Source organism: Hydra viridissima, unplaced genomic scaffold (assembly GCF_058129835.1).
Source record: "Hydra viridissima isolate aposymbiotic clone 2 unplaced genomic scaffold, HvirCarnegie_v1 scaffold_11, whole genome shotgun sequence".
NCBI lineage: Eukaryota > Metazoa > Cnidaria > Hydrozoa > Anthoathecata > Hydridae > Hydra > Hydra viridissima.
In genome coordinates, this window is record NW_028324310.1 from 11,223,044 (window position 1) to 11,235,904 (window position 12,861).

At 29.3% G+C, this 12,861-nt stretch overlaps 2 protein-coding genes across 6 annotated transcripts in view; both read right to left on the reverse strand.

Moving 5' to 3' along the window:
* Nucleotides 1-12,861, reverse strand: part of LOC149882154 (uncharacterized) — a 145,684-nt gene that overhangs the window by 85,190 nt on the left and 47,633 nt on the right. For both annotated transcript variants that reach the window (XM_090066303.1, XM_090066305.1), the window contains exon 2: nt 985-1,292. The gene's annotated coding sequence lies outside the window, so the exon portion shown is untranslated. The remainder of the gene's footprint in view (nt 1-984; nt 1,293-12,861) is intronic.
* The window catches only part of LOC149882159 (AMP deaminase 2-like), a 77,253-nt gene continuing 71,192 nt past the window's right edge, over nt 6,801-12,861 (reverse strand). For 3 of the 4 annotated variants that reach the window (XM_090066291.1, XM_090066290.1, XM_090066292.1), the window contains exons 4-16: nt 11,831-12,074; nt 11,540-11,669; nt 11,313-11,444; nt 11,174-11,236; nt 11,019-11,073; nt 10,657-10,733; nt 10,256-10,419; nt 9,985-10,111; nt 9,628-9,791; nt 9,176-9,296; nt 8,878-9,051; nt 8,445-8,555; nt 6,801-7,300 (exon numbers count right to left, since the gene is read on the reverse strand). In XM_090066291.1, coding sequence (XP_089922417.1) covers nt 7,094-7,300; nt 8,445-8,555; nt 8,878-9,051; nt 9,176-9,296; nt 9,628-9,791; nt 9,985-10,111; nt 10,256-10,419; nt 10,657-10,733; nt 11,019-11,073; nt 11,174-11,236; nt 11,313-11,444; nt 11,540-11,669; nt 11,831-12,074 — 1,769 coding nt within the window. In that variant the 3' untranslated portion in view covers nt 6,801-7,093. The remainder of the gene's footprint in view (nt 7,301-8,444; nt 8,556-8,877; nt 9,052-9,175; nt 9,297-9,627; nt 9,792-9,984; nt 10,112-10,255; nt 10,420-10,656; nt 10,734-11,018; nt 11,074-11,173; nt 11,237-11,312; nt 11,445-11,539; nt 11,670-11,830; nt 12,075-12,861) is intronic. The other variant, XM_090066293.1, reaches the window with a different exon arrangement.

Below are 12,861 nucleotides of genomic sequence, written 5' to 3' on the forward strand. Positions count from 1 at the left end.
AGTTGTCCAATTCCTCGTTGGTTTAAAACTATCAACAATTTTAAACTCACAAGTTTATCTATTTTAAGTAATTTGGTGTCTTATATGCATAACCTTGTTAAAGGGAATTACTTAGTTATTGAACTTTAAAAACTAATCTTTTTCAAAGGTTGTCCTCCATATTCTTCAAAAATGTTAAGCTTTGCACAAATGCAAAGGTATTCATGATCTCAGGCTTATTCGTATCTTTTGGAACAACTTCCTTTACTGTCAAAGTCATTATTAAAGAATTTAGTATCAGTTGAAATTAATTCAATAAGATCATTAAAGTTATTATTAAACGAGGACAAAATAAGCAATCATTGTGTAATTCTTTTTGATGAAATGTATCTGTAGAAATCTTGTGAATACCACAGTGGTAGATTTTACCTTAGTGGTAGAATTTTATAAATTAGATCAATGTTAAAAAAGAACTTTTACTTTTAAAAACTGGATTAAAAACCTTTTCATTCAGATGTGAATCTGAATTCAATTTCAGAACTTTTTAATAATGAAATTCAAGAATGTGAGTTAGATGAAAATAGTAGAGAGGTTGCTATTTTTATTGCTGGATGTATATTCAGAAAGTTACTTAAAAAATTGAAACGTGAATTACGTACTTTATAGCTAAAAAATGATGCTATTGACATAAATACAGAATATATTGATCTACTATCCAGAGGAGGTCCTTAACTCCCTCAAATTCAATTGCGAGTCATGTTATTAGTTGCTTTGCTATGCTTAATGCATGGAAACAAAGTCTACTTAAGTTGGAAACTCAACAACAGAAAAGTTAGCGAACCAAAAATTTCTTTGTGGTTCTCATTTTGAGTGGGATTTTCTCTTGTCAATCAAACAGTAATAAATATTTTTTATAATAATGAATAAAAGATTGTAAATGGAAGTAAACACAAAGTTACAGTATTATCTTTCAAAAGGAGACAATGAGCAAAAACTAAAGAAAACAAAATGTAGTGAATATATATATATATTGTTTACAAAAGTAAATTGTTTTAACTACAAATTTGTTTATAATTTAAATATCGTTAATATCTCAACTCCAAATGCTATCTTATAAATGCATTTGTTATATTATAAATTATATATTTGAAATGAACTGTGAAATACGGTTTTACTAATTTTATATTTAATAATTTAATTACTTATTTAATATTTAATAATTCAAAACACAGATGAGTTAACCTAAAAAATTTTAAATAAGAAATACTTAATAAACTTTAAACTTAAAAAAACTTAGAAAACATTTAGTGTTGCTGTTAAAACCATTTGAGGTTTTAAAACACAAAAACCTAAAATACTGCAAAACTGGCCTTCTTATTTTCGGCTAGTTTATGCAACATATACGGCCGCGTATAAAGTAGGCCATGGAAATGTTTTTCATTTTTATGTGATGTGGTATATTCAATCTTGCTGAACTTTATCAAAGCAATTGTCGGAGCCAATATTGGTTGTGCATTTCTCTTTGCAGCAAAAGTTAACATTAGTTGTCCATTGTTCAGCTCATTGTTCTATTTCTAGCTTGATGCATGATAAAAATACTTTCAAAACAGTTATAAATTGGTACGTTATATCTAACATTTAAGAATCTAACTAAAGAGTTGCAATTTAAAGAGCCAGGAGAAATATGTGTAAACAATTGCAATTATGTAAATGAAACTATTATATAAAAGTTTGATGAAAATTTTTTCAGGCAGTTGCTAAATCCTGGTTTAGCGCATTTTTAGCTGAAGTAGCTGATCTTAATTGGATTTATGTGCATGTACACTTGCGAAATTTTGCTGCTCCAAAAATACTATAGCCCACACCCAGTCTAAAAAGAATTTTCCTCGTCAACACAGGATGAGTAAACTAACGCTAAATACATAAACGAGTTTCCACAACAGCGAATATTTGTAATGAAAGAGTTTCGGAAAATTATTGTTTTCATTTCATCACTATATGTTATATAAAACAACATGTTTTATCCAAATCACAATCTAAATGACTAGTTTAATAATCATTTTGCAGGGATTCAGAATAAGGAATTAAATATCATTTATTTTGCATTTTAAAGACTTTTACAAATATTTCTATTGTTTTTCACATTTTGGTTTTTGTTGGTATTTTTGTTGGAATTTAGAAAGTGAGGTGAGAGATAAGACAATAAGATCAAAGAATAAAAGAATCAAAGGACGCAATTTATCTAAAAGACTTAGTTTAAAAAGCACTAACATTACTTTCACATCAGGAAACTTTTTAAATAAAAAATGAAGAGTACCAACAATCGCACTAAATTTCTAAAACAAGCTATGTTCACATCATTCGTTTAACAATTCAGACAAAAAGATACAAAAGCTAAGTTAACTTTGTTTTTTTAGACATTAAACTTACTTTTATTTATTTGAAAAACGTTTCAGAGCGGAAAACCCTAAAAAAAGAAAAGAAATTGGGCTAAAAAGTTTTTTACTTTAAAATTTGTAATGAGCTGGTTGCTTTATACTAAATAAAAAATGAGACAAGTTTTGAAGCTTTCTAATTATCCTTCATTTCCAAGTGACCACTCATGTCGTGTTTTTATGTGCCGAATTACCATAAGTGTGCCATACACAGTATTGTGAAAAACTTAAGAACCACCAAAAAAAGAAATCATAATTTATTTTTATTTTTAAGTTTTTATTTAACCGAATATATTTTTCTGGTAAAAAAATAATAATAATAAATTTTAGAAAATAGACAAACAAAACAAAAAATAATAATAATGATTAAAACTTTTAAACAAATAAAAAAATTGTATTTAAAGCTTTATAGGTAATTTTTATTTAAAAAAAGTTGAGAAAAGTTAAGAACCACAGAACAAAAAACGATAACTTTTACCTAATACCGCGTAATTCTACCATGAATTTTTAAGCACTCATTTATACGATTTGGCATTGAGTCTATTAAATTCTCTAAAATATGTTTGGGAACATTTCCAAGTAATGGTAAAATATTGCACAACTCCTCAAGGCTCTATGGTGCTTTCTTGGCAATCTCTTTATCAAGCCAACTCCAAAGATTTTCAATGCAATTTAGATCTGGGCAAATTTGGTGGCCAAGTTAGACGCTCAATATTTTTGCTTTCGAACCATTCAAAGACAATTTTAGCCCTGTAACATGGTGCATTGTCTTGCATGAAAATGAACGGAACGCTTTGCTCAAGTGCATCAATTGACGGTAACAAGTTGTTATTTAAAATATCGGCGTAATAAATAGAGTTGAGTCGACCATCAAATAATTTAAACATACCGAGACCATATTATGTCATGCAGTACCATATTCCAACCAACCCGCTACCTTGTTTTTTTTTTTTTGAACGACACAATCAAGATTATATTTTCCTGAAGACTGCCTGCGAATCATAATTCGGTTTTTTCGGTTATCAACCTCGATATTCATCTTATCACTGAACATTACTGTCCTCCATTTTTGTTTAGACCATTCTTTGACGCTTTGGCAAAATTCTTTTCGCCTTTTTGTATGTTGTTTGGTAAGTCGCGGTTTTAGAATAGCTTTTTTCCATAACATATTGTTAGCTAATAGCTTCCTGCGCACTAGTGATGCCGATGCTTAACGTCCATTTGAAAGCTTCCATTCCCTTCTTAATTCATGCGACGGCATAGTTCGATTTTTCTTCGCCAACCTGATTAAAAGGCGATCATAATTGGGTGTCGTCAAACGCGGTCTTCCAGAACGATGGCGATCAACGTAAGATTTTATCTCTTACGTGGTCATTTTACAATTGGGTTCCACTTCAAGACTACAATCATCTAAAAGACAATTATATTTTTTAAAGAGAAACAAAAATATTCTGGCAAAGTGTTAACATTGTAAGAAGGATAGGTGGAAATCATTTTAGTACTTCATAACAAACAATAATAAATCTTAACATTAACTAAGACAAAAAACGTTGGGGAAAATTGGAGGATAGGTGTTTTTTATTTTTGCTTCTCCTACCCTCATCAGGGAATCCAACATTTAATTAGATTTCTAGAATCATAAATGAATATAAACTGCTTATCTGTGCGTAATTAAAAGTCAACAAAGAAATATGCAGAGGCTTCAAAATATTTTGGGGGTGTCTTAATTTTGAAATTTTTAATTAGATCATATTGTTTTTTTCTTTTTTTTTTTCTTTTTCCCCTTTTAACCATCAAACCAGTCTCTAGATATCAAAAATAGACACAGGCTATGACCTCAACACGCAAAAAAAATCAGGGATTCTTTCGGACATAATGTCATCTTGTTGATTGAGGCCATTCTTTAAAACTAAACGCTTCTGTTACAATAAATTTAGTAAAGAAAAACCTGATCTACTTGCTCAACCTGCGTTTACTTGTTTTTTTATATGTAATGGTGTTAACATTCCTATGAGACCCAAATTTAACATCAGGTTTGGAAAAATGATAGACATTGGCACAACGAGAAAATTTTTTTTGCACAGATATGAAGTTGTAAACAAACAGCAAAAATATACGGAGTTGTTTTTTATTGAAAATGAATAATGAGTTTTGGAAGCCTATCACTTTTTACTCCATTTAAAATTGAAAAACTGCATTCATTTTTACTTTTTCATTAACATCATGATATATTATACATACAATAATACAGAGGCACAGTGAAGCTAACTTAAACATAAAAGCTATTTTAGAAAAACTCGTCCTAATACTCAGCGCTTTCAAACTTTAGCCGAAAGTCTTTGGTTCAAATCTATTTAAAGTGTGTTAGTTCTCTAATGAGCTCATTTACTTACAGTAAGAGGGTTGACTTCCAACAGTTACTAGGGTAACCATCTAAACTAGAAACCGTTAAGCAATAATAACAAAGGTTTCGTTTAATCATTAACAGTTGCTTAAATAAGGCATAATGGATAACAATTAATATGACTGCAGATAATAAAAATATCAAATAAGTAACTCAACTGATTTCAGCAATTATCTCAAAACTAAATCTAAATCTAAAAAATGGCGATGGCATTTGTGTTTACTCTTAAAATTGTAAGTGCTTACATTTCATAATACTTAGGATAAAGCGCTAAACGAAAAATTTGATATTTCTCTATTTAACCTACACTTTTTTACTAAGGATTTTTTCCCATCTAATCAAATTGAAAAATTTAAAGAAATAAAAAAAAGGGCTTTAAAAATGACTGAGTAAAAGATTTCTTTGTTGAAATTAGGCATCTACAAACGCACAAGTTATGCTCAAAGAGTTTTAAGACAATTTTATTTTGTTATCTTAACTAAAGTAAAAACTGAAATCTCTTCATTTTACATCTTCTAATTTCAATATTTTTTTGGTCAAAGGTTGAAATAAGAAGATTTAATCTACCAGTTAGACGATCAATAGTCAACCATGAAGGAATAAAGGAACATGTTTAACTACGATCAGTTAGACGATCAATAGTCAACCATAAAGGTAGGAAGGAATAAAGAAACATGTTTAACTACGATCAGTTAGACGATCAATAGTCAACCATGAAGGTAGGAAGGAATAAAGAGAATTTGTGATATGAAGCACGACAAAACAATTGTGAATGAGGAGGATGTACGCGTATGGTGTCAATATTGCAATAAACATTTTTTAATCAGCTTTTACAAAGAATCTAACTTTCCAAAATAAAACACACCCATCTTATTTGCACTGATGATCTAAGACACAAGTAAAGTAAAGAAATATGCAATAACTGCAACCAATTATAGCAATGTGAAAATGTAACAAAAAGGCACAAGAAGGCTCACATCTGATCTACTTATCAACCCAGTAGGCATTAAACGTCCTTAGACGTCTAAGGACGTCTAGGACGTCCATAAACATCCAAAGAGGATTCAGTTGAGAAAAACGTTTACAACAATAGCATTTTTAAAGCTAAATTAATAGTCAGTGTTTACTAAAATATATTCGTGTTACTTATGCACTAAAACTTGTGCATAACATTATGAAGAAAAAGAAAACTGCAATACTCTTTACTTTTCCGTTCATTTTATTATATAAAAAAAAGCATTAATATAAGCTCTTTAAATCTGATGCATGGTTAAATCCTAAAAAACGTGCGTGTTTGTACAAGAAAGGGAAGAGTACATTGTGCTCACACTATTTCCCTCTATTGTCGTAATAATAGAGAGTTTAGTATCCGTTTTTCACTATTTGGTTAGAAAGTAAATTGGTTACAGTTTTTAATCATTTATTATTTTATAAACAGGTCTTTTCCTCATTTAATTAAAAATAAACAGGGTTTTGAGACCAAATATATAACTTTTTTCAGTTTGTAAACTTCTCTACGTTCAGTTTGTAAACTTCTCTACTTCTCAGGGTTTTGAGACCAAACATATAACTTTTTTCAGTTTGTAAACTTCTCTACAATCAACGCCCTCCAAACCAACAATTAAATCGAAAACTCCTATTTCTTATTTTGTTGATGACCTGGATGACGACGAGTATTGTAGAATCAATGATATATACTAACTAGATGTCTAACTTCACGAAAATTCCGAAAGAAAAAGTGATGCAAGTTTTCAAAGCTTTTTATGCCGAAAACCGTTTCATTTAAATTGACAATAATTCATTTTTGTTTTGCTTGGATTTATTATTGCGTCATTTCAGGCTGGCAAAACAAACCTGGGCTGGCAAAAAATTTGAGTTAGATATCTAGTTAATATATGTCATTGAGAAGAATAGAAAAACTCAACGCGAGTTTTTCTTGTCTTTTCAGTCTTTTCAGTTTTTTTATTAAATTAGCAAAGGTGTTGAGCGAAATTGCAAAATTTATTATTATCAAAAATTGATATTACCATTACTTCCCAAAGTAGAAATTCATCTTTCATCATAAACATTTTTCAAATAAAAATAAATTTTGAAAGTTATCGACGACAAAAAACCAGCAACATGAAAAGTTTATCAAAATGAATCCATTTTTTGATAGAATTTTCTGACAAAAAGCGAAATAAAAGTCATCACGAAAATTAATGGAAACATTCGAAAATGGAAACGTTTGAAAATACAAGCACAGTGTCTCGTTCTTGTCATCAAAAATGTTCATTCATTCAAGAGCTTCTGACGATGAACGGCGGAGAGAAGTCATTGAAGACGCTGAAGCTTCTTTTGCCGCTAACGATATAAGACGTAACTCGTCTACTAAAGTTTCATATCGAAAACAAGCGCGTATATCTGGTACATTGGTTTTTGTTATATCGTTACCATTATGGCCACCGACCAGATAATTATCGCCTAACCAATGTTGTTTCACCTAGGTAAGGCAAAATCAGCATTAAAAAGTAAGAATAGCAATTTACTTTCCATCAAAATACTTCAAAAATTACAGAAAATAATAGTCATTTGTAGCGAAAACTATAGACAACTATATACTTTACGAGCAAAACTTTATTTAATTCAAGGTTATTTTAAATGCTAGAAAAAATAGCGGAAAACATATTACCGTATCTTGTTCTTGGCAATTAAAAATGATGTGTGTTAGCAACTTAAAATTTACTTTTAAAATGCACAATGCAAAGCATTGCATAAAGGAAATGATCAGAAACCTCTGTAAAAACTTTATAGAAAACTATATAGTTTTTACAGAGGTTTTTACAGAGGTCAGAGAATTAAGTATCCGAACAAAACATTTTATTGTGAAAAATAAACTTTGTCAGGTTATCTCAGAAAAAGCATATGATATTGATAAATACTTTTATAATTATTCTAAAAGCAAATTTAATCACGATTTTATATAGCAAAAAATTAATCAACGGTAATTTAACTTGCGTTGCTAAAATATAACGAATCCCGAAGGAGTGTTAAAACTTCAACGAAAAGTAATTACAAAGTTTATTTTCCATAATAAAATGTTTTGTTCGAATACTTATTTCTGTAACTGCATATAGAAACTATATAAAAATTTAAGATAGTGTCGAATGTACATCTAACACAGTTGCAAAAACATTGAAGCTTTAAATCGAAACGTATAAAATGAGGAAGAAAGAGAATTACAATTTCTAGACAAGATCAAATACTATTTTTACTGTGACAATAAGGTGTTGTAACACTTGGGATTCCTTGTTAAGTTGTTATTTTAGATTAAGGGTATTGTGGATCAATATCTATAAAAAAAATGTTATTCAAAATACCATGCTATCTTATGTTGACTACAGAATGAGTATTTATCCAAGACAATGACTTGAAGCACATGACTAAAATTGGTTTTAATAAAATGAGATTCTGGTTATGGACTGGCTGGTTATCAGACCTGTATCAGAGAGAAAACTTACGAACTCTTATTAGAAAACCAACTAAAACAACTGGACTGTTGGAAGTTGTTTTAGTTGGTTTTCTAATAAGAGTTCATAGGTTTATTTCATTCTACTATACTCTACTATACTAAAAAGGTCAAAAACCTTGTGTTCAAAGCCAGACATAAGCACACTATTTCGTGAAAGTTCACACATGTCTGTTGTTGTGAGCTTCCATACTTGTGCAGCAATGCTGTATTCCTCCATCAGAGGTTCCTTTAAAAAATATAAAGACTTTTTTAAAAAAGCTGAAACCAACTTATAACACATCATAAGATCAGCAAGTGGAAACTCACTTCCCAATCAAACAATTTCTTATAATTTAATCATATTTCATTATATGTTTAAGCCATTTGCTTGCTAATTTAAAAAAAAGGTCTAAATGGTAAAACAAGGAGAAAAAAAAGAGCTTCAACTTAAACATGATTTGAAGAAATGTAGCCCTATAATACCTGATATTTGATACCTACTATCTCATTGATGTATGTGCCTTTTATCTCATTGATGTATAAGGGTTAACAAATCATTTTCTAATTACCTTGGTAAAATGAAATTGCAAAGGATCATCTGTTGATAAAGATATGAGGAGACCTCTTGCAAATAACTCAGGTAATGGGTTTCTGTGGTAGTTTAAAAACAAGCTGTTATTACTTAATGGAGACATTGCAACACCAATCTGTGCAAGGTAATACAGGTATTGTAGAGCAGGCACCTTAAAATAACAATGTAAATTAATGAAAATTTATTTTAAAAAAATTACTACCCTCCAAGAAGGAGGTCTAGCAAATAAATCTGTTAAGTGTAAACTGTTATGTGTATTAAGTAATAATTATAACCTTCCTTAACAGCAGACCATGTGAAATGTTTTCTGCAAGCATAAAAGCAGATACTAAATGCTGAGCTGGGCCAGCCTCTCCACAGTGTGGTCGCAAAGTAAATATATTCAGTCCTTGTTTTCTAGATAAGATTCAAAGAGTTACAAGAAAATGAAAACAAACCATAATGGTTTTTCCCACATTCAGTTTCCAGAACTTAAGTAACCTTTATCTACAACCAAGAGAAATACAAATTAACTTGAGTATTTGATGTTATTTAAATTTAAATATTTAAGTATTCTGAAAAAATTAAATGAAACAGAAATTTCAATCAAAATTTGATATCAAATCTTTTTAATGGAAAAAATTGAAACCAATTTTAAATTTGAAGCAAATTTAGCTTCTGTTATTGTGTAACAAATAAATGCAATTTGATTTTCTCTAATGATTGAGACCAACAAAAAAAAAATTACCTTCTCAAATGATTTAAAGCAACAATGTTTGCATACATGTAGTACAAATAATAAGCATAAGGTGGGTTATGTTCTAAGTCCCAATTCTTAGGCAATGGGCTTTTCTTTGAAAAAGGAACAAGCTCATGCTTGCTTTCATCATCAACACTATCAAAACCAATGACCTGCATGTTAAAAAAAGATTCAATGACTTGTAGAAAATTAATAAAATTCTTTTGATATTATAAAAAAAGAATTTCAACAGAAACTGATATAAAACAAGAAGTGTACAAAATAACTTTTTTTTTACTTTTAAATAGTAACATAAAAGAGTTTAAATGCACTTGCAAATTTTGATTATAACCAGCTTTGTGTTACCTGACGAAGGAAGCGATGAAGATATGGATGACTTGAAGGATTCACAGAAACTTCAAAGAGTGGTCGAAATATGTTGTCAATCACTTCTTCAAAATTCTTTATTTGGTGGTTTGATTTATAAATGTCACTGCAAAAATAATAAAAACTGTAATACTAATGCTAATACTACTATTACCACTATTATGGTAATAGTAATTATATCAACACAATGTCATTGTCAAAAAACTTTATATGGCAAATAATGAACTCTAAAGCAAATTAATAAACATACTAAAGTCGGGGTATTTGAATCAACCAGCGGACATTATATGAAGCTACATTATTAGTAACTGCCCATTTGCCCAGTTTATCCCACTCACTTTTATCACGGCCATAAATAGAAAGCCTTATTTCAGCATTCTGATACTTACTTTCTTCAAGGTCTTCTGCAACTTCCTAAAAAAAGTAAATCAAACAACCTTGAAAAGTAAAACAATGAACAGAACATTGTTGAAGAAGAATTATCAACACAGCATTTTGAAACAGTGAAACTCTTTTTAAACTCTTTAACAAACATCTTTAGATCATCATAATGATGATACAAGAATGATTTCTTAAAGAGCAGATTAGAATCATCAAAATAATACTGAACAATAAGTGGAACAATTCAAAGTGTTAAAAAAAAAAATTTACATTTATTATTTCAGCAAAGTAGCGACCACCCATGAAATTGTCAGTTTTCAAGAATATTTCTCTAAGTTTACTTTTACCTAAAAAATGAAGAAAAAAAAAAGATTTTTTTCAGAAGTTAAGAAAAAGAATTTCTAATGAATACAGAGATTTAAAAGTTTTCCTAATGCAGAATAATCATAGGAAAGTAATTGAGTGGGAATTTTGATTTATTAGATGAACTCCATTTTTGGAAAAACATTAAAAACATTAGATGTAAAGATTAGATAGATAAAAAAGTTAGCATGTAACTTAGGAAATGAATACTGACTTGAGTAAAAACATGTTAAAGTTAATATGAAAACCAAAAGAATAAGACTACATACCAATAGGATTATATTTCTGATTGAATTTATCAAATCTGTGAAACATATTGTGGTCCTGTCAAATCAACATTATACATGATATACTAAGAAATTTTTATCAAAATTACAAACAAAAATATATTTCAAAAATTAAATCTTAAGATGTGATTACTCACAGCATGAACATCTAGTGTGTCAACACTAAGGTCATAAGGGTTCATTTTCATCTCTTTGAAAAGCTACAACAAACATAAGATAGCTTGGCTTAAGTAAATGTAATAAAATAATTTTAATTGCATATAGTAAAACTCATACATTGGATAAGGTAATTGGTTTTCCAGCAACAACATTTACAATATCATCCCCATGTGCTTTAACTTTTTTTTTGATAAAGCGTAGCAAATGCTTTTGATTCATACATGAAGCTCCATGAATGTGCGTATCCACCTAAACATTTTTAAAAAATTTAATTAACAACTGGAAGTTTAAATGAAAAAATATTGTCAAAAATGTTTTTCTTCTAAAAACACACAGGAACTTGCCTTACGAACGTTGTAGAAATCTCTATGAACAATCTCTTTTTGAGCAATATTTTCCTTGATGTCATTTAACAAGCAATGAAGCTTGAACTTTGACTCCAGAAACTGGAGTCGTCGAAATGTAAATGATTTTCTTAAAAAAAACAGAAAAACAATTCATTTCCTCAGTTAATTACAAAAAATTTTTTTTTTCTTTTTTACTTACTTAAATTATATATTTGCTGGCACAAAAATGATTAGTCGTATTGCATTTTCTTTATACTTATAGAAATATAAAACTTTTTAATTAACTACATTGGTCCGTGAGTTGACAATGTTAGTAGAACCTTTTGATCTTCCATAAACTCCTCAATATGAGGCATAGGATGTATTACTGATTTAGTAGATGTCCCTTGAGACTTTTTATGGCCGTAAACTCTAAACAAACCATCTACAAGCTCAAACTCATAACCACTATCACCAGGAATATCGCAAAGATAAGGCTTCCAAACAGTGCCACAAGGAGAAAGATTTTCATTTTCTTGAAGGATGCACATTGCTAAGAAGATAAAATCCTTTTTCATAAAAACTAGAATTTCATTCATGTAAAACAAAACATTTACTTTTATAGGAAAAAATCTGTTGAAGAAGACTAGAATGTTACATTTACCTTAGTTCTTCAATGGGACCTAATAGACTCAATGTGATCAAAGAAAGTTTTGCAAAAACATAGCAGCTTATTTGAACATGTGAGGCTGGATGACGCTTTTTTAATATAAAGCCTATCTCTAAGGAGATAAGTTTCATGCTAAAAAAGCATAATCCAGCCTCACATGTTTGAATCTTGTTGTGCTCATCTTGTTAGACATGTGATCATAAAACTATTGAAAACTAGATTTTGTAAATGGTTATTTTAAGGCATTTTTCACTTTCAAAACATTTGCATTATGTGTATTTTTTAATATTTATATATTAACCATAGAACATTACAACAGCTTTATATGTAAAATACTTAAACTTTATTTTCAAACAAACAAACATTGAATATAACAAAACAACAATTTAAAATTTCTTTTACAGTTCGGCAAGTAATGTACCACCAAATTATTCAAAACACAGGTACCAAATCATGGGTTAAAACTAATAGTTTTTAGGCTTTAATATTGCAGAATGCAACAAGGCACTACAATAGTTGATAACTTTTTAAACATCAAGTTGGAGGATTTCAAAACTTTATCAAACTATTTCACATTCCATCATTATTTTTTAAAATAGTTTTGTCATACAAATTGATTTATAAAAAAACTATAAACTTAGCAATGAAAATGGATGCTAATAGTCGTTGA